Source organism: Nicotiana sylvestris, chromosome 6 (genome assembly GCF_000393655.2).
Source record: "Nicotiana sylvestris chromosome 6, ASM39365v2, whole genome shotgun sequence".
In the NCBI taxonomy this organism is placed as follows: domain Eukaryota; kingdom Viridiplantae; phylum Streptophyta; class Magnoliopsida; order Solanales; family Solanaceae; genus Nicotiana; species Nicotiana sylvestris.
Window position 1 is genome coordinate 8080369 of NC_091062.1, and position 19753 is coordinate 8100121.

The 19753-nt window shown below is 36.4% G+C and overlaps 2 protein-coding genes across 3 annotated transcripts; one reads left to right on the top strand and one right to left on the bottom strand.

Moving 5' to 3' along the window:
• Positions 1-11782: 11782 nt before the first annotated feature.
• On the top strand, positions 11783-16617 carry LOC104248921 (rho guanine nucleotide exchange factor 8-like). The gene is made up of 7 exons (XM_009805275.2): positions 11783-12284; positions 12584-12700; positions 13059-13213; positions 13318-13392; positions 14070-14336; positions 15006-15329; positions 16052-16617. Exons 1-7 carry the CDS (start codon positions 12017-12019, stop codon positions 16496-16498), a joined length of 1653 nt encoding a protein of 550 aa, XP_009803577.1. The 5' UTR covers positions 11783-12016; the 3' UTR covers positions 16499-16617.
• A 156-nt stretch (positions 16618-16773) lies between these two features.
• LOC104248922 (probable protein ABIL5) lies at positions 16774-19554 on the bottom strand. 2 transcript variants are annotated; one of them, XM_009805277.2, is made up of 8 exons: positions 19312-19554; positions 18656-18738; positions 18016-18163; positions 17817-17916; positions 17673-17709; positions 17258-17391; positions 17101-17165; positions 16774-17015 (listed from the first exon to the last, which is right to left on the bottom strand). In XM_009805277.2, the coding sequence occupies exons 1-8, from the start codon at positions 19393-19395 to the stop codon at positions 16917-16919; spliced, it is 750 nt and encodes a 249-aa protein (XP_009803579.1). In that variant the 5' UTR covers positions 19396-19554; the 3' UTR covers positions 16774-16916. The 2 variants fall into 2 exon arrangements, with proteins under 2 accessions (XP_009803579.1, XP_009803578.1); XM_009805276.2 differs by having other exon boundaries at positions 17258-17400; positions 19312-19551.
• Positions 19555-19753: the final 199 nt, after the last annotated feature.

The window sequence follows — 19753 nt, forward strand, 5'->3', positions numbered from 1 at the left end:
GGAATGTGACCCTTCTTCAACACTCTAGATCGTGCGATAAAGCTTGACTATAAAATTGTTTTCTAACTCGTGCGTTGAGCTTCAAGGTAAGTCTAAACGCTCTTTCGTCTATTTCAAGTAATGTTATCATATGGCATGACCAATGGGAAAAGGCATCAATATTAAGGAGATGGCACATGTATCTTGTTGAACGAATGGTATGGGCATATAGGATAAGTACATTGTACCATGCGCATAATTTATTCGAGAAAAGTGTTAAAAATGATTACCACCTCTAAAGAAATATTGAATTGATAAGTGATATGTAAGCTTGAATAGCACATGTGGGTAGTGTGAGAAGTATGTAAATGATCCTAAGGTGTGAAAGAAAATTAGTTATATAAGCACGTGATATATGGGAGACGTGACCAGGAGATTAATGATGAGAGTGAAAGTCTCTCCTAGGAGACAAGAAGTTATGAAAGGAGAGTCAATTGTACCCACGATGAGAAGACCCCTCTACTACGAACTTTATAAAAATCCAAAAGTGTACGAAGTGATATTACACTCCTAACGGATATTGACATGAGGAATTGGAATCCCAAGCCTGTGTGGCTAAATAAGAGAAGAGAACTTATGAGATTAATACCAAGGTGACTTAAATCTCCCTAATAGTCCAACATACATATGAGGGATAGATATATGAGACATATGTCCCTAAATTTGCCAAAATTCAAGACTTGTGTCGAAATCTGGGACATTCGCCCCAAGTGGGGGAGGAAGGCCATAGTGAGGCCACTTAAATATAATGAAACAAGAGTAAGACCATGTAGCTATGATGTTTGAATATTTTGTTGAAGACATGCGTAGTCTAAAAAAGTGATAATGGATAACGTGATTATCTGAAAGGATATGCTAATGGTAGACCACTAGTACCCCCAAAAAGGTGGATGGTTAAGGAAGGTAAATTCTTCTTACATGGCAATGTGAATGATAGGGTCAACGATCCTAGAAACTAAGAGTATGTTTGTAAAGGGATTTTATACTTGTTAGAGGGTCAAGAACAATGGAACCTAAGGAAGTACTATAGGTCAAATGTGGGAAGTTGTGAGTTTTTAGAATGGGTTAATCATATATTTGTGATTTAACCAAAGTTTCAAGACGTTAAGAAAGGCGGAACGAGTGGGAGAAATAAATGTGATGCTATAATAACCCAAGAGGGTATTTGGGCTTGATGGAGAGCCTCAAAAAAAATCTTACAAGCAAATAAGTGTTAAGTGATATGCGGATGAACACACTTTCCCATGGATATCCTCACAAGAGTTAAGAGGTGAGCATGGTGAAATAACTAAGGGAAAAGACCACGTAACATATTGAAGAGTGCATGGCTATTCACTAGCTAGGAAGAATGAGGTGAGAAGAAATGGGGAGAAAACCTATAAATTGAGATGGTCATGGTTATCATAAAATATCTTGTATCAGAATGGTGGACTCGCTTCGAGCATAAATGTTAATAAAAGTTATAAATGACTAACCGTACATACAATGGAAAGTGAGACTGCTAGAGGTGAAGTTGTGGTATGATAAACTCACTAAATCAGGCACAATGAAATTACAAGTTCACAGGAGGTAGACAAGTGTGTGGCACAATAAGGCTATCAATTATGCACAATAAGCAAAATAGAATGTGAATGAATGTTCCAGTTAGAAGGAAAGGATGGTACCAACATATTGTCCTGGCCAAATGCGATAAAAAAAAGGGAAAAGACAACACAATCTACCTAAAGGGCAAATGAAAGGTTCAAAATATATTGAAAGAGGATGAACACTTGTTACAGACCAGACATGTTTAACATGGTAACTCTTAAACCGCAATATCAGGGAACTCTATTGGTAGCTACAATACGGGGAATGAGGTGAGTTACTCATCGAGGATAGAATCAGGTGGACTAAGTCATATACTTAAGAGTAAAATCAAAAGTTGTTGAAGAATTAAGGAGGATCTCAAGTTTCAGAGAATGCCCTTCTCGGGCCAGTGACTCTTCCTAAATTGTATACATATAAAGGGTGTTGGTTGATATGTGTTTTGGGCGGTGTTTAACCGTAAAGAGGGATCATGAGAATATTCACAGGGAAGTAGCGTGGTTTCTTAAATTCTATAATGCACATATGGGGAGAAGAGGTTGGCTAAGAAAAGTCGGAGCACAATATTACCTTACATTTGATGCAATGTCGTGCAGGTTAATGTTATCAGTGTATGTGCACAAATTAGTAGGTGTTATTCATTTGAGACAGAAGGTCCTATGAAAAAAAACTCATTCAGTAATGTCTTTTGTGGAAAATTTGGAAGAGTTAGTTGCAAGTATTCATAGGAGATTGTAACCATATCAGGGAAATTATTGTAGAACTCAATTCGTGGGAGGTTCTATGTAAGAGAAATATGATAAAGATGTTCCACTAATGATGCAACATGTTGAGGTAATAGTTTATGCCTCTAGGCAGCTCAAGAACCATGAAACGAACTATCCAACCCATGACATAGAGTTTGCGACAGTGGTGTTTGCACTAAAGATTTGGCGACATTATTTGTGTGGGGGTGCATGTGGATGTATTTACGGACCACAAGAGCCTTCAATATATTTTCAAACAGAAGGAGTTGAATCTGAGACAAAGAAGATGGCTAGAGTTACTCAAGGACTATGACATTGATATTTTCTATCACCAGAGAAAGGCTAATGTTGTAGCGGATGCTCTTAGTCGAAAATCTATAGGGAGCTTGGCTCATTTAGAGGCATATCAGAGGCCGTTGGCCAGGGAGGTTCACCAGTTCACCTTGCGAACTCTAATGAAGGAGGAGTAATTATGCAGAATAGGGCCGAATCATCGCTTGTGGCGGAAGTGAAAGAGAAGTAATTCAACGATCCATTGTTAGCACAACTGAAAGAGGGGATTCATAAACACAAGACTATAGCTTTTTCCTTTGGCATGGATGATGGTACCCTACGGTACCAAGGTCGCTCATGTGTTCCGGATGTTGACAGTCTTCAGGAGAGGATCATGGCATAAGCTCACACTTCTAGGTATTCCATGCACCCAGGTTCTACGAAAATGTATCATGATCTCAAAATGTGGCGAACTTTGTCGCAAAATGTCCGAACTGTCAGCAAGTGAAGGCCGAACATCAGAGGCCCGGTGGATTGACCCAAAGCATAAAGATTCCAATGTGGAAATGGGAGATGATAAACATAGATTTCATGGTAGGGTTGACGTGCACTCTGTGCAAGTTTGACTCAAATTGGGTGATTGTGGACCGACTCACGAAATCAGCGCACTTCTTGCCAGTTAAATCTACCGACACAGCAGAACAATATGCTTAGTTGTATATCAAAGAAATAGTCAGGTTGCATGGCACTCCAGTCTCAATCATTTCAGATCGAGGGGCTCAGTTCACTGCCAACTTTTGGAAGAAATTTCAGCAAAGTTTGGGTACACAGGTAAATCTTAGCACAGCTTTCCATCCTCAAACCGACGGGCAAGCAGAGCGTACTATTCAGATGCTTGAGGACATATTGCGTGCTTGTACTCTTTATTTCAAAGGTAGTTGGGATGACCATTTTCCACTCATAGAATTTGCTTATAACAACAGCTTCCATGCTAGTATCCAGATGGCACCATTTGAGGCGTTGTATGGTAGGAGATGTAGATCTCCCATTGGGTGGTTCGAGGTTGGAGAAGATGAATTGATAGGGTCGGACCTCGTGCATCAGGCTATAAAGAAGGTCAATATTATTAAAGAGAGGTTGAAAACTGCTCAGAGTTGCCAAAAGTCATATTCGAACGTTCGTCGCAAAGACTTGGAGTTCAAAGAAGATGATTGGGTATTTTTGAAGGTTTTCCCCATGAAGGGTATCATGCAGTTTGGAAAGAAGGGAAAATTGAGTCCGAGGTATGTCGGACCATACAAAATCATTCAGAGGATTGGTCAGGTGGCATACAAGCTCGAGATGCCACCCGAGATGTCATTGGTACACCCAGTCTTTCATGTGTCTATGTTGAAGAAGGTAGTGGGAGATCCGTCCACTATTGTGCCAGTTGAAACTATTGAGGTTAATGAAGAATTATCGTACGAAGAAATTCCAGTTGCCATCCTTGATAGGCAAGTCCGAAAGTTGAGAAATAAAGAAATTGCCTCCGTGAAAGTGTTATGGCAAAACCAGCAAAGTGAGGAAGCCACTTGGGAAGCCGAGGAATAAATGAAGAAGAAGTACCCTCACTTGTTTGGATAGCTATGTAATTAAGTGTTTATGTCCTATGAAGATGTTGAAAGCTTACCTTCCATGAATTATGTATCACATGGTTAGTTGATGATAATAGTGTTTCTTTTCTAGAAATGCATTGCTTATGGGGCCACGGTTGGCATCATTTTATATTATGTTGCATCTTTGGATTATGTATATGTTGATAGGATGTGTTTCTGGGATTTTCTGACAGGTGGATTGGCCCAGTTACAAGGGAAACGCTGCCGAAATTTTTGAAAAATTTGGGAGTTAGTCAAAATTTGGGAGTTAAAGATGTGTGAGAAAGGAGATAAGTTCTACTAAGTATTTGCGGATTGACTCCAATTATCCTTGGAGGACGAATGATCCTAAGCGGGGGAGAATGTAAAGCCCCAGAAAATTTTGCTAAGTAATTTAAGATTTCGTGGTGCCAAGGTAGGCTAATTATTTTATTTTGTGTGCAAATAAGGATTCATGATATAATGGATATCAACTGGATATCTTAATAAGCGTATAAGTCATATTATAAGTGATTTGGGGTCTAATGAGAGGCCTAAGTCTAAGCCAAGTTGAAAAATTTCATAATAGACTAAAGTTGTAAATGAGTACGCACAAGACCTGACTTTGGCCAAGCATATCTCCATTTATATAAGGTGTTGTGCTATGCACAACCTATCAAATTAAATCTCTTTGAGTCTAGTTTCCAATGCATCAAACCGTTTATCATTTGGAAGTGTATACAGAAGGTTATGACCATTTTACCGAACCTGTGTCAGACGCGCGTCCGCCGCGGCCGCGGGAAAATTGAAAGTTTCTGCCTCCGAGCGCGGCCACCGCGTCCCAGGCGCGGTTTGACTGCGGTCGTGCGCCTAGCAGCCCTATAAATACCCCAATACCGGGTATGGAGATTCTCTAAGTCATTCTTTTGAGCTAGGGCTTGCTCTATCAAGGGGAGTCCGTCCCATACTTCCCTCGTATGATCCAAGGTAATGTTTTTGGAGTATTTTGAGTTGATTACTACTCCTAAACACTTATATTAACAAGGATTGATCTTGAAAATCCATAGATTCCCATTCAAATCCCTAAATTGATCAAGAACACTTCAAGTGGGGATTCTCAAGATTCTTACTACAAGAGGTATGTCTATCATCTCTAACTATTCTATGGTGATTATTTATGTATGATATATAACGTTAGAACTCATGGGATGGTGATTGGAAGCCATAGGTGCCTAACCTAGGTTGTGTTGGTATTGTAGAGATTATGAGATGGGTTATTGAGATATGATTCTTGGGTATAATAGTATTATGTATACATGCATATACAAATTAGGTTTGTGGGAAGATTTTTGAATATAAATAAGTAAAGATTGGGTTGGGGAATGAAGGGAATCTTGTAAACGAGATTTGAAATCAAGATGCTCAACTAGTATTTGATAAAGTGCTCAAATGAGCTGAAATCATGAATACCTTCCTAATTTGTGTTCAATTTTGTTATGTCTCAAGTAGATTGGGATTGCTAAAACTTTCGGAACGTCGTAGTAACTTAAGGAAAGCTTAAACAAGGTATGTATGTCTACCTTTTAGAAATTGAGCCTCCATGGTGCCCGTGCAAATGTTGTAAGCCTGGAATTCGATTGATGTGGTACCTGTTATGTCAAATAAATTGATGTTGTGAAAATGCATGTGGAAGATGCTTCTCCATGTGTTTAGTATGTTATTCTTTGTAAATTGAGGATGTGTGGAAAAACATGAGTTATGTGCTAAACGTCTAAATGTCAAGTCAAGGTTACATTGTGATTAATATGTCGAACTAGATGAATTTCTCTCTATGTTTATAACTTAAATTGATTTTGTATGTGCCTATGATCTTAAATGGCAAGGTCAATGTTGAAAATGGGAATAATGTGAAATGTGAGTTACAAAATGTGGTAATTGTGGCCCCAAGTGCCGAGGAACTAATACATGTGAAACCAAAGATTGAAGTGAGATGATTAAAAGAAAAGGGTAATGTCTTGGTAAGACGGCTTAGCCGATCGGACCGTGATCGGACACCATGTTATACACACATGGTGGTAATATGTTGATAATCAAAACTTGAAAGTGAGAATGAAATAAGGGTAACGTCTTCGTAAGACGGCTTAGTCGATCGGGCGGTGATCGGACTCCGCTCAAGGAAGTGGTGGTAATGTGGATGATGATGCAACGATATGGAATGCCCCAATCTACAAATTTCAGAAATCTTATTAAAACTATGTGAACCTCTTACATTGTTGACGTGGTGCTTATTTGAAGCTTTGTGTTTCTTATGATTTCATTTGTACTCTTGTATGGTTGTTCTTTATAACTGGATGGTGTTTAGTTATATATACTAGTACTATTCCATGGTACTAACGTCCCTTTTGCCGGGGGTGCTACATTTTTAAATGAATGTAGGTTGCTCCATAACGGATAGTGCCGATCGCGCGTAGCGGAGCTTCCTCCTCTCAAAGTCTTGGTGAGCCCCTTTCTCCTTCAAGAGGTTATGTTGTACATCTTTTGTTATAGATATCCACTTTTGAGGTATAGTCGGGGCCTTGTTGTCGGCATTGGTATTATTGTCTTTTGTTTCCTTAAAGGCTCCGTAGATATTTGTGTAGGTAAGGTAAGGTAAGGTAAGGTAAGGGTGTTGGATGGGTCGATGAACTATATTGTAACTTTGTACTCTAGTTCTTATAAACTATAACCGTATAAAATCTTGAAACTTAACAATGGTTTTGGTTTGTGACATGAAAATGGATTAATATTGTGTATGTTCGATTTTGCTATTGTCTAAATAAAAGAAAGCATGGTTCCCTTAACCATAGTGAGTTAGGTAGAAATGTATGAATAAGGCTTGCTCAGTTGGGGTTTACTCGATTGAGCACCGGTCGCACCTCCCAAGGTTGGGGCGTGACATGTACCAATTTTGGGGTCGTCGAAGAAAGAAGGGGAATCACAAGAAATTTTCATAGACCTAGACCTAATTCCATCGATGAATCATTCGAGAACGAATTTAGTGAGACTAATCTAACTTATTCAACCTTAGATGGGAATTAGGGCAAAGCCTGAGGCGGTATCTGCCTTTTTAACACGCGACACACTAACTTGAAGTCTGATTTTAAAATCTCTCTCTACCTTCAGAAAACTTCTCGCGCCCTTCTCGTAGTTTTGACTTGCTCTTAGGCTACCGTTGACCGGCTTCGCGAGACCATTTCGGTCTACACACACATGGCTAAGCGCTATTGGGCGGAGCTTTCTCAATCCAAGCTAACTAATAGAAGAAAAGAGAAGAAAGGAAGATCTTATAAGAGACTCACCCCATCTTTACATAAGCAATTTCTTGAACGGAAAAAATAGATGCTTTCATGGACTACTTTGACTTTAGGGATTTGCTTCATCATTAGCTAAAGAAGATAGAGAAGGGGGAAGCTTAGTCTAATTGTCCGAAGTGATTTTTTCTTGATTGGATGCCAGCTTTCTCTTAATTCCTATCGTGCACTCACATACAAATCTATAGATAGTTCATCTCCTTCTAATAGGAGAAGGGAAAAGGCCAATTTGCACCACCATTCCCCAAAGATTCGGTTAGTGTGCATAGACTTCTACTTTCCTTAGGTGACTTTCTTGCCTTACGAAAAGAAGTTCATTTCATTCTCCCGGGAATTTTGGAAAAAAGCCGCTTCCTCCTTGAAGGCATAATGAAGAGCCTATTCATGTGCAGTTGATTCTCGAACGAAGCGAAGAATGACAACAGCTCTCTCTTCCCAGTAGCAGGCGAGGCAAAAAAGACCGCCAACGCCCCGTGCATTTCCCTCTTTGAGTTGGCCTATCAGAAAGAAAAAATGAGTGAATGCGCTAGATGTCTATCGTTTTTTTCAAATTACTGGTACTGGCTTAGAGTCAGAACCCAATCCATAGCTTTACTTACCAGTTATCTGTCAATTGCCTTCTCTCCCATTACCTTAAAGTTCAATCAGAAGCCTAGAAGAAAGACTATACCTACCAATCCAATAAGCAAATAGAGTAGAAGAGAAGGCTCGGAACAAGGTTGACTAAGACTGCCAACTGCAAGAGAAGAGAGAAAGCAAGCCGGAAACTTCTAACTTCATTACCGGACAAAATGCCTTCCTCTGATTCCTGGAATGAGAGTGAGCTTGCTTCACCATTGAACTTATACTCACTTTGCACAAAAATTTACAAGTCTACCCATTTTATGATCAACTTCAGAATTATCGAGTTTGAGGTTGAAGAAAAAAAAGTTTGAAGTGCAACAAATATTTTCATACACTTAAGGGTAAATAGGTCTGAAGTGAAAAAATTATACTTAAAACAAATGTTTCAAAACTAATGCCTTTTTTTCATTGCAAACTTGATCTTTTATCACATACAAAATTATATTCTGAAGTCCCTCAACTTCATGTTAAATATTACAAGAAACACTTCATTTAATAGTTATTTAATTATTTTTCAAAAACTTTTAGATCTTAAAATTAATTAAAATTTACTTATTAATTTTTTTCTTATTTGAACCATGGAGAAAGTTAAAATTTGTTTTCCTTTTTCATTTCGAATTTTGTATAAGTCTTACACGTAAACTATATATAAATGTAAAAAATAAAAAAATAAAAATATTTAAGAAAGAAGAGGTATGAGTTCTTGAACAATAGCGTAGATAGTTCACTTTTTAAAAATATACAAGACTATTGCACTAATAATATTATTCAATATTATACTTTTAAATTTCAAAAGTTTTAAATGCACTATTATAATTATGGGCAATGTTGCGAAGAAATCAATAAAAGGCACAAAATAAACAAGATAATTTATGAGATTCTTTGATTTTTAATCCATGATACATTTAGCTAAACATGAGTGGGTTTATTAGCTAGCTTTCAATTGTAGATTCTCTTACTAGCTTACTTTATTTTTTATTTTTTTTAATACCTTTTGTTGTCTATTATTACACTTTGATTTTGTGTTATTTAAAGTTCGTAGATTATTAGTTACCTGCTTATATCTTATAAGTTGTACTCTTCAAGATTATTTAGATTTTCTAGGTTCTTTCTCCCGAATTATAAACTTGGAACAAAATTTTAAGTTGAATTATTGACATTAAGGACTTCTAAGATAGTTCCTTTACTTATTGAGTTAGTTATATACAATTAATATTCATGATCTTCTTTAGGAACTTACACTTTTATTTTATTACTTAATACTATTTTCTTCTCTCTTCCTTTCTTGCTTTCCTTTTCCTCCTCCTCCTCTTCCTCCTTCTTCTTCTTTCCGAACCGAGGGTCTATTGAAAACAACCTCTTTACCTTTATTAGGTAGGGCTAATATCTGCGTACAGACTACCCTCCCTACACTTTACCTGTTGGGAATATATTGGGTATGTTATTGTTGTTGTTGTTGTTGTATTGAGACAGAATTTACGTATATCACGCGTGTCCTAAATCTAGTTTTTTTTAAAAGTGGATATAAATTAAATGGAAACGACCAAATAAGACGCCGTGTAAAAATTTTACTTGACATTTTTGTCATTTTCTCATTTTTATTGATGGCCAGATATACTAGTCTTAAGTCAAAGTCGTCATAGTAGAGTCACCTCCTAACTTGCATCCAACTTCTAGCCCTATTTAACGCACTCATTAATATCCAACGTACAAATTATGTATAGCAACGTAAACAATTGACTAAATATAGGCCTCAAATTCAAATCCCACATAGCACCGTATGAGAGTTTGGGACCTCGCTGATAGCAATAGGGAAGAGGGGGAAGCACATGGGAAGGTTTTTGGACCAAGTTGAACTGCATTTTAAGGTTGTAACTATTAGATAATTTAATTATTGAAGAAGAATTAACCCGAATAACCGACGTTTAAACTAAAAACAGCCAGTGAATATATAATATATCCATAACTTATGTTTTTACATGTGTGTAATTATGTATAATCTATGTATATGACTAGAAAAAGTAAATAATGAATATGACCGATTATTTGTGCAGTAATCCGTAAATTGAAACTGTAGACTTCTGTTATTAGACAACGATCAAAATAGGGTAGTGGCTACCGGCTAGAAACGAGAAAAGTTGTGTCAAATGACATATATAGAATTTTTCGTAAGTGATGTCAATATTTAAACAAATGAACATATGAATAAATTATAATAAAATGTAGTGTCATTTTTTTTAATTATATTTATAGCGCTATTTTTATTTTATTTATTATCTATATATACATGTTTAGTAAAAAAAAGGTGATTTTGCACAAATAGGACACTTCAGGTGCTACTCTTGATTTTTGACACCGCTTGTCCCATGTGCAGAACTCCAAGTTTAACAAGTGTTACTTCACTTGTTCCATGAGCAACATTTTTTATTGTTGACCTTAAAAGTTTGCCCATGGGGTAAAAAAATTAAGACTATTCATTATCAAGGTCATCGGGTGCAATTTTCTGATAAAAAAATTCAACAAAGTAATATCATGTGACGCTGCTTGGAGCTAGGTGTATACACCTCTGGTTGTGTCCTATCTTTCATTGCTTATTCTTTGTTCTTGAAATGAGTTTAAGTTATATGAACTAACTTTTAAACCATCAGACTTCATATATCAAGTATAATATGACAACCTTGAAAATACATTAAGAACTTTCTTCATTTCTCTTAAAATTAGGTAGGGGTGTCAATTTGGCGGATTTGGCCAATTTTGGGCAGGTTAAAATAGGTTGAGTCCGTAATCAAGCGGGTCATTTAAGTTACTTGGGCTAAGATAAGCTAAAATTTGGGTCATAACCCAACCTGCCCAACTCTTATCAAGCTTTACTTAGTACGTGTTGTTTTCTTATGAATTGTATAATTATTAAATAAGATTTTTTTTCTGTTATGGTCATATATAACATATCAAACAAAAAATAATTATTTTAAAGATATTTTGGCAAAGTTACTCATAGATCAATTTGGGCTAAAAATCAGATCAACTTTAAATGGGTTGGATCAAGATGAGCTGAGTTCAATAAATGAGTGGATCAATAACCAGTCCAACCTTGGACGGGTTGGGCTGATCATTTGGGTTTGAGTCAAATTTGACGGCCCTAAAATTAGGGGGTATTATCACTTTTAGTCCGCGCCAGAAACTATTTACATCTGGTAGCTGAAAAAATGTATAAAATTTGCAAAAATTTTGTATATAGCATACTCTCTCTCTCTCTCTCTCTCTCTCTCTCTCTCTATATATATATATATATATATATATATATATATATATATATATATATATATTCCGCCTATTATTTTTACAGCGTCTATACAGTTCATTTTCCTAAAATTTAGGCAATCAAAGGAAAAAAAAGAATAATAAGAAAAGAGGGGCATCAACGAGATTAAACGAGAGTTAGTTGTCCATTATATGCTTTCCCGGGCTTTTTGCTAGTATTAAAAATTCAACCATTAATAAATCCCAAAACCACTTGTTTTCACCTACCCCTTTCCCTTTCAGTTTCCCCTTCATCAAACATGCACCCCACTTTCCAAAAAAATTCATTAACATACTTAGCTGCAAATTAAAACATATCTCCCACTATTTCTCTTCCTTATTATTGTTATCAAAAATAAGAAGAAAAAATTACCATTTTCTCATATTCATCATATCATTGCCTTTGATTTTTGACAATTTTTTCTATGTGACATTATGTTGCTATAGTAACAAGTTCAAGAAATAGGTAGGTATTACAAGGCATAAAATGGTTAGAGAAATATACAAGATTCATAAGTCAAAATCTTTCAATTTTAGGAAGATGTTTGAGGGAAGACAAGCACATAGTGTTATGTTAGAAAATGGACATGGTAGAGAAGCCATGGATTTTAGAAGTCAAGGTGGAAAATCATCTTCAGCATTATTAGAAAAACAACATATAGGTAGCGTTTTTAATCGGTCTGTTAATCCTATTTCGCGCTTTGCAAAGGAAGGATCAAGATCAGGAAACAACCATAAAGATAAATATTCTTCAGGTTCGTATAATTTTTCATGTCAGCTGAACTCATTGGTTTTGGATCGAGTTATATATACATATGCAAATAGAATTTGAAATGTTTATATATATTGAAACCACATTCATTCTGAATCCACTGATTCTTGATTCTGAATTTGCCTCTGCCTGTACGCATGCATGTGTACGTCTGAATTACAATTATGTACATGTTGGATGTTGTTTTACCCTTATACTTCACATATATCATTAATTGTATGTCTTGGAATTTGTGCATATAATAAGATGAGGCAATGTGCAATTTTTTTTTTTTTTTTTTAGACATGGAAATGATGAAAGAAAGATTTGCAAAGCTGCTATTAGGAGAAGATATGTCAGGTGGAGGAAAGGGTGTTTCATCAGCTCTGGCTTTATCAAATGCCATTACTAATCTTGCAGGTAAATTTCACCAAAATCAGTTATAATATTTGTGTTAGACATTTATATTATTATAAAGGGCAGCCCGATGCACTAGCTTCCCGCTATGACGCGGTCCGGGGAAGGGCCGAACCACAGGGGTTTATTATATATAGTCTTACGCTACATTTCTGCAAGAGGCTGTTTTCACGGCTTGAACCCATGATCTTCTGGTCACATGACAGTAACTTTACGAGTTACGCCAAGGCTCCCTTTCATATTTATATCATCATATGATGATATATTATGAAATTGTGAAAACCATCTTGCTAGGTTCTGTTCTTTACAAGAAATATTCAGAAATAACTCTTCTTTTTTTTTGTGTGTGTGAAATATATAGCTTCTGTTTTTGGAGAACAATGGAAATTAGAGCCTATGTCTCAAGAGAGAAAAGCAAGGTGGAGAAAAGAAATAGACTGGCTTTTATCTGTATCAGATTACATTGTTGAATTTGTTCCTTCTCAACAAAAATCTAAGGATGGAACAAACATGGAGGTCCTATATCATTTCTCTATCTCATTTCCAATTCAAGATTTAAAGTAGAATAGTTATTATTAAAGAAAAAAAAAGAAAATAAGAAATGTGATTTAATTTGACAGGTAATGGTGACACAACAAAGAAGAGATCTGCTTATGAACATCCCAGCCTTGAAAAAACTTGATGCAATGCTCATTGTGAGAACCTGCAATTTTATGCTATTACTTGATAAATCTATTACTCTTTCCGTTTCATTTTATATGATTGTGTTTGACTGGTCAAGGAGGTTAATAAAGAAAAAAAAGATCTGACACATACCAAAATACCCTTATATATTGTGGTCTAAAATAAGTGAGGGAGCCAGTATTTTCAATAGGGAGGATCAAAATATTAAGAAATAAACCCATAAAGAAGTTAGAGACGGATCTAGAATTTAAGGTCTATGAGTCGATTCTTTAATGTTTTAGCATTGAAATTATTATATTTTTAAAGTTATGGGTACATATCTATAATTTATTGCTATGCAGTGACACATAAATTTATACTCCGGATAAAAAATACTGAGTTCAAATGAAACAAGTATCCATATGCAGCATCCGCCCTAGGAAAAAGCCAAGAGGTGTTAATATATAATATATATACAAATAATTTTTTTACCAAGCTATGCAGTATAATTTTCCGACGACCCCTTGAATACATGTGGCGGCACCACTATGTAAAACATGCTATGACATTTCTATAGCTATAAGAGCATGTAATTAAGGTAAAACGGAAAGTTTAACATCAAAGAGTTTCCAAATAATGGAATAGAGGGAGTACATTAGTTGCATTATCTCTATTCTCTAATACTGGAAAATTTCATGAAACTTAACAGGATTGCTTGGAAAATTTCAAATATGAGAATGAGTTCTGGTATGTTTCAAGAGATGCTGATGAATCTGAGAAAGGTGTACAGAGGAATGATAAATGGTGGCTACCTACAGTCAAGGTACCACCAGAAGGTCTCTCGGATACATGTCGAAAATGGCTACAATATCAAAAGGATTGTGTGAATCAAGTACATAAAGCATCTATGGCTATTAATGCACAAATACTCTCAGAAATGGAAATTCCTGAAAACTACATGGAATCTCTTCCCAAGGTGAGGAAAAAACACTCTCTTGAATATATGGTTAATTTAACGGTTTTCCTGTTATAGTGAATAAAATTCAGTTGCTTTAATATGACAAAAATAATACTTGCGACTTATACTGTCAGATTGAGTAAAATTGAGTGAATTTACTGTTATAATGAGTAAAGTTAAGTTACTCTAATGTGACAAAAATTGTACTTGCCACTTATACTGTCAGATTGAGTAAAGTTTAGTGATTTTACTGTTGTAGTGGGTAAAGTTCAGTTACTTTAATATGACAAAAATACTACTTGCGACTTATACTATCAATTTGAGTAAAGTTTAGTGATTTTACTGTTATAGTGGATAAAGTTCAGTTACTTTAATGTGAGAAAAATGGTACTTGCAACTTATACTATCAAATTGAGTAAAGTTCAATGATTTTACTGTTATAGTGGTAAAGTTCAATTACTTTAATGTGACAAAAATAGCACATGCGTCTTATATTGTTATAATGGGTAAAGTTCAGTTACTTTAGCGTGGCAAAAATAGTACTTGCAACTTATACTGTCATATTGAGTAAAGTTTAGTGATTTTACTGTTATAGTACGTACAATTCCGTTATTTTAATTTGACAAAAGATAGTTTTTATGACCATACGTGAAATTAACCCCTTGAATTTATTCTGATTTCTTGAAGAATGGTAGAGAAAGTCTTGGTGATTCAATCTACAAGAGCATCACAGTTGAGTTCTTTGATCCTGAACAATTCCTTTCAACCAATATGGATTTGTCCACAGAACACAAAGTTCTTGATCTTAAGAACAGAATTGAGGCATCTGTAGTGATTTGGAAGAGAAAAATGCACCATAAAGATGGAAAATCTTCTTGGGGATCAGCTGTGAGTTTGGAGAAAAGGGAACTTTTTGAAGAGAGAGCAGAGACTATCTTACTCCTTTTAAAACAAAGATTTCCTGGAATCCCTCAATCTTCCCTTGACATCAGCAAAATCCAATATAACAATGTAAGTTACTCTCTCCATTTCATTTTATATAAGCCGTGTTTGACTGGATACATAATTTAAGGAAGAAATAACGGTCTTCAGAACTTGTAGTCATATCATGATATTTCTACGACTATATTTATGGTCCATTGTACGGTATGGGACTTGACTCGCACATCGGTATTGCAATGTGCTGATCTGTGATTTATATAGCCTTGGGCTCTCCCACCTCAATAGCTAGCTTTTGGGGAGTGGTTCTCCCTAGGTTGTATGAATGGTATCAAAGCCATCCACCGCCCTCCGTGTCCACCGTGCCATGGATGGTGACGTGGTATTGCAGTATTCGCCCGGGGCTAGAAAAGTCTAGCGCACAGCCGTCGGGGACGAAGAATGCGGAGCGTGGTGGTTTGTTATGGTCCATTATAAGATATTGGACTTGAGTCCCATATCGGTATTGCAATATGCTGATGTGGGATTTATATAATTTTGGGCTCTCCCACCTCAATAGCTAGCTTTTGGTGTATGGTTCTCCCTGGATTGTATAAGATTATAAGAACGTACCATTAAAGGAAAAGTAGGAAATTTGAAGTTAAAGAGTTTCTAAGTGTAGAAACACGTCATTCTTTTATGAAACAGGCTAAAAAAGAAAGAGTGACATATAAAATGAAACGGACAGAGGAACAAACACACATTACCTCACAAAATCATGACATGCTTGTTTCTGTTTTTTGCTATGTGTACAGGATATAGGACACTCTATTCTGGAGAGCTACTCAAGGGTACTAGAAAGCCTAGCTAACACAGTTATGTCACGTATTGAAGACGTGCTATACGCGGACTCTCTAACGCAAGATCCATCACTCGCGATAGCAAACCAGAACCTCTCAGCTGATTCCTCACCTCCACTTCCATTAAGTGGTGTGTCAACTCCCAAGGAATTAGAGGCAGAGTTGTTAAGTTCTACAGCACAAACACCGTCTTCGAGGACTTTATTCGATTTTATTGGCTGGAATGTGGAGCTAGGGGAAACAGGAATGAAGAAGAATCATTCGACGGGTAACTTGGAGGCTTATTTCAAAGGTGAAAATGACAACAAATCCATGACAAAACTAGCTAATATTACTCCCAAGAAATTTTCCTACATTGACAAGATTGAAAGTGGCCTAAGAAGTCCAACAGCTCGGGACTAACAGCACTAGGCAACGACACTGAGGAAAGAAAGGATAAACGAGAACAATGTCAAGGTGATAGGAAGATAGGAAGTAAACAAAACCTGAAGTAGTTAGGAAGTTTACCTGTGTGTAAATACTCCGACCTTTTTAAGGCGTTGGATGTGGTTAGTGTTTGAAGTATGCGACTGCTCTTCCTTCCATTGTGGATAGGGAAGTTAACAATGTTATGTTGTGCTTTTAATGTATATTTTTTGTAGCATAAACTCCATTCTCCATATTTTTGCAGCAGCTGCTACTACTAAGTCCCCTTTATAATGTACATAATTTGCAAATCAAGAGTAAGACTACATATTTTCGATACTGGTAACATGAAGCCTGCATCTGTCTACAAAATCTTGAATCGAATTATAATCTCAGTCTCAGACTCTTCATAAGTTCATGTTACTATTCTTCTACCTCGTCGAATGAGTGACCTTATGTCCTTATTATGCATCGGTCTCCAATTTAATAAGTTTCGTTTTAGCTTTCGAGCCTCCTGCATTCAAAAGAAAGAGAAAAAAACACATGAACATGGTTTTTAACACTATATCCATATCAAAAGATTGCTGATATAAGGGTACCTGAAATTCAAAGTTGGATTTTTGTGCTTTTGGTACTACAGATAGACCGTCCCGAACTGGCAGTACTGCAAATCCATATGTGAACATTGAAATATGAACATTTGTTATTAAAACTCTAATGTTGAAAATTTCCATATTGTAAATGTATTTTCCTTACCTGGAGGTGAAAAGCTAGAATTCTCTGAATCTTCAAGTAGAGAAGGCTTGTAGTTGTAAGTGTATAAAAATAGGGGCACATCTTCTTCTGCCTCAAATTCATCTCTGTCCACAGCCTTATTGTCAATTGGTATACTGAATCCCCTTCATTTATCATGCAAGTCCATTAGTCCTATTTTTTACCAGTTCACATCGTTCTTGAAATATGCAGCCCGGTGCACTAAGCTCCCGCTAGGAGTGGTTCGGAAGGGCCGGACCACAAGGGTCTAATGTATGCAGCCTTACCCTGCATTTTTGCAAGAGGCTGTTTCCACAGCTCGAACCCGTGACCTCCTGGTCACATGGTAGCAACTTTATCAGTTGTGCCAAGGCTCCGCTTCCGTTCTTGAAATGACGCGATTGGATAAAGATATTACCTTGGCATTTCTTTCATTCTCCTGAGATGTTGAGTTGCTGGTTTAGAAAACAAAAGTATTAGGAAGTTATTATGTTTGGTATCAGAATATAATGACCTTATTGAATGGATTGAACATGTTAAAAAGTACTAAAAGATTAATTACGTGGTGATATATAGCGACGATGATATGTTGATAAATCAGTAGTGCAACAAAGCCTTGAGAGAGCAAGCTCTTGAGAGTATTGTTGGCAGGTTGCAAGTCTCTAATCAAATTGAACCATCACAGAAAAACATTACTACTTGTTAATGCGTTTAAGTTATATATATCGACAGTATAAAGAAATTGAGTAAAAGCTACGAACTTGAGTCAAGCCATCAATCCGAAGTTCTGTTTCAGAAGCTGCGTCAATCTTGGCAATCCGGCATTCAAGTTTAGCTGATACACATCCTAAATGATCGACGACTGTAACAACAGCTCTACAGAGGTACTCTTTTGTGTTTTCCACTACACTGCGTATGGAAATATAGATTGTTACATTAGCAATGAGCTTCAGTATTCAGTGAGCGTTTAAGTTCTATGCAGTGACAGCGTGAATAATATTTACAGAATTACTTCATTTACAAGGTGAAGGGAAGCCTTGGAGCAACGGTCAATTTGTCTCTGTGTGACCTATAGGTCATGGGTTCGAGCCGTGGAATCATCCAGTGATGCTTCAGGGTAGGCTGCCTACATGATACCTCCTTGGGGTACGGCCCTTCCCTGGACCCTGCTTACACTGATAGTGTAAAAAATCTTTACACTGTCAGTGTATATAACTTGAATCATATTCAAATATCTTAGAAGCTGTCATTACTTTGTACTCTTCTATTCTGTTTTTGCTTGTATGTTCCTATTTTCTCCTAGTTTTGAGTTCTCATGTTACAAAATTTTCAATTGCATGAACAAGACTCCCAACTATTAGCTTCCAAATGCTGCTGGAAGGCAGAAACAGAAATACTCACTCTTTTTTCTCTTCTGCTTTTAGAAAAGATTTCTCACAATAATCTGCAGCATGGTGAAGCTGAGAGCACAAGTCCTTTAGTTCCTGCAATCAAAAAGAAATGTAAGCTAGCTCCACGAGTAATTGTTGGCACGAAATACTATACACACATACTCTCCTCTAGCACCCAAAACAACAACTTCAAGCAAGTTGGAGTCGACTATATGAATCATCACTCCATTTAAGCACAACTCAATTTAATATTGTATTGTGAGATCTCATCATAATTGACTACAGTTTTAAAACGTGGAATTGACAATGTGAGTAAGCTCACACAGAGTTTCAAGAACCCAAAAATGAGAGAAAAAAGAAAAAAAAAAACACCAACATCAACTATGCCTTAATCTTAAACAAGTGGTGAGTCTAACTATATGAATCCCCACCATCTATATTGCTGTAATTTAAGCCGTCTAACATTATATTGCGAGGATTCATCATAAATTGACGAGTTTTACGCCGACTGTTAGGTTACCGTAACTCTCCTCCTTTATCCGGACTTTGGGACTGACAATGTGAGCAAGCTCACACATAGTTTTCAGCATCCAAAAACTGGCCAACAAACAAACAAAGTATTCACATAATCAGATAGGTTTAAAAGAAAAATTCATATTAACTTACTTGCAGGGAGTTGTTAAACTTAGTTGCATCATCAGTTTCAGATTCTGCATATTTTTTGGGAGATGAATTAAATTCCTCCTCCATTCTTGTGTCACTGCAATAAGTCCTGATAAAGAACAAGAATTAGAGCAAATCACAGTCTCTCCTTATCTCTACATTTGAAGGCTATCAGGTTCTATTTTATACCAAGAACAAAAGGACAGCTCGGTGCACAAATTATCTCGTGTTCACGCAAGGTCCGGGGTGGCGTATGCAGGAATTTTTGTAAACGGTGTCAATATTTGAAAAATGAACAAATGAATAAATTACTGTCAGGATAAGCAATGTCATTTTTTTATATTTATACCTAATATTTTAATTTTATTTATTATTTATACACAAAGATTACAAACAAAAAAAATCGAATGTCATGTGACACCGCTTCAAACAAGGTGCCTACGCC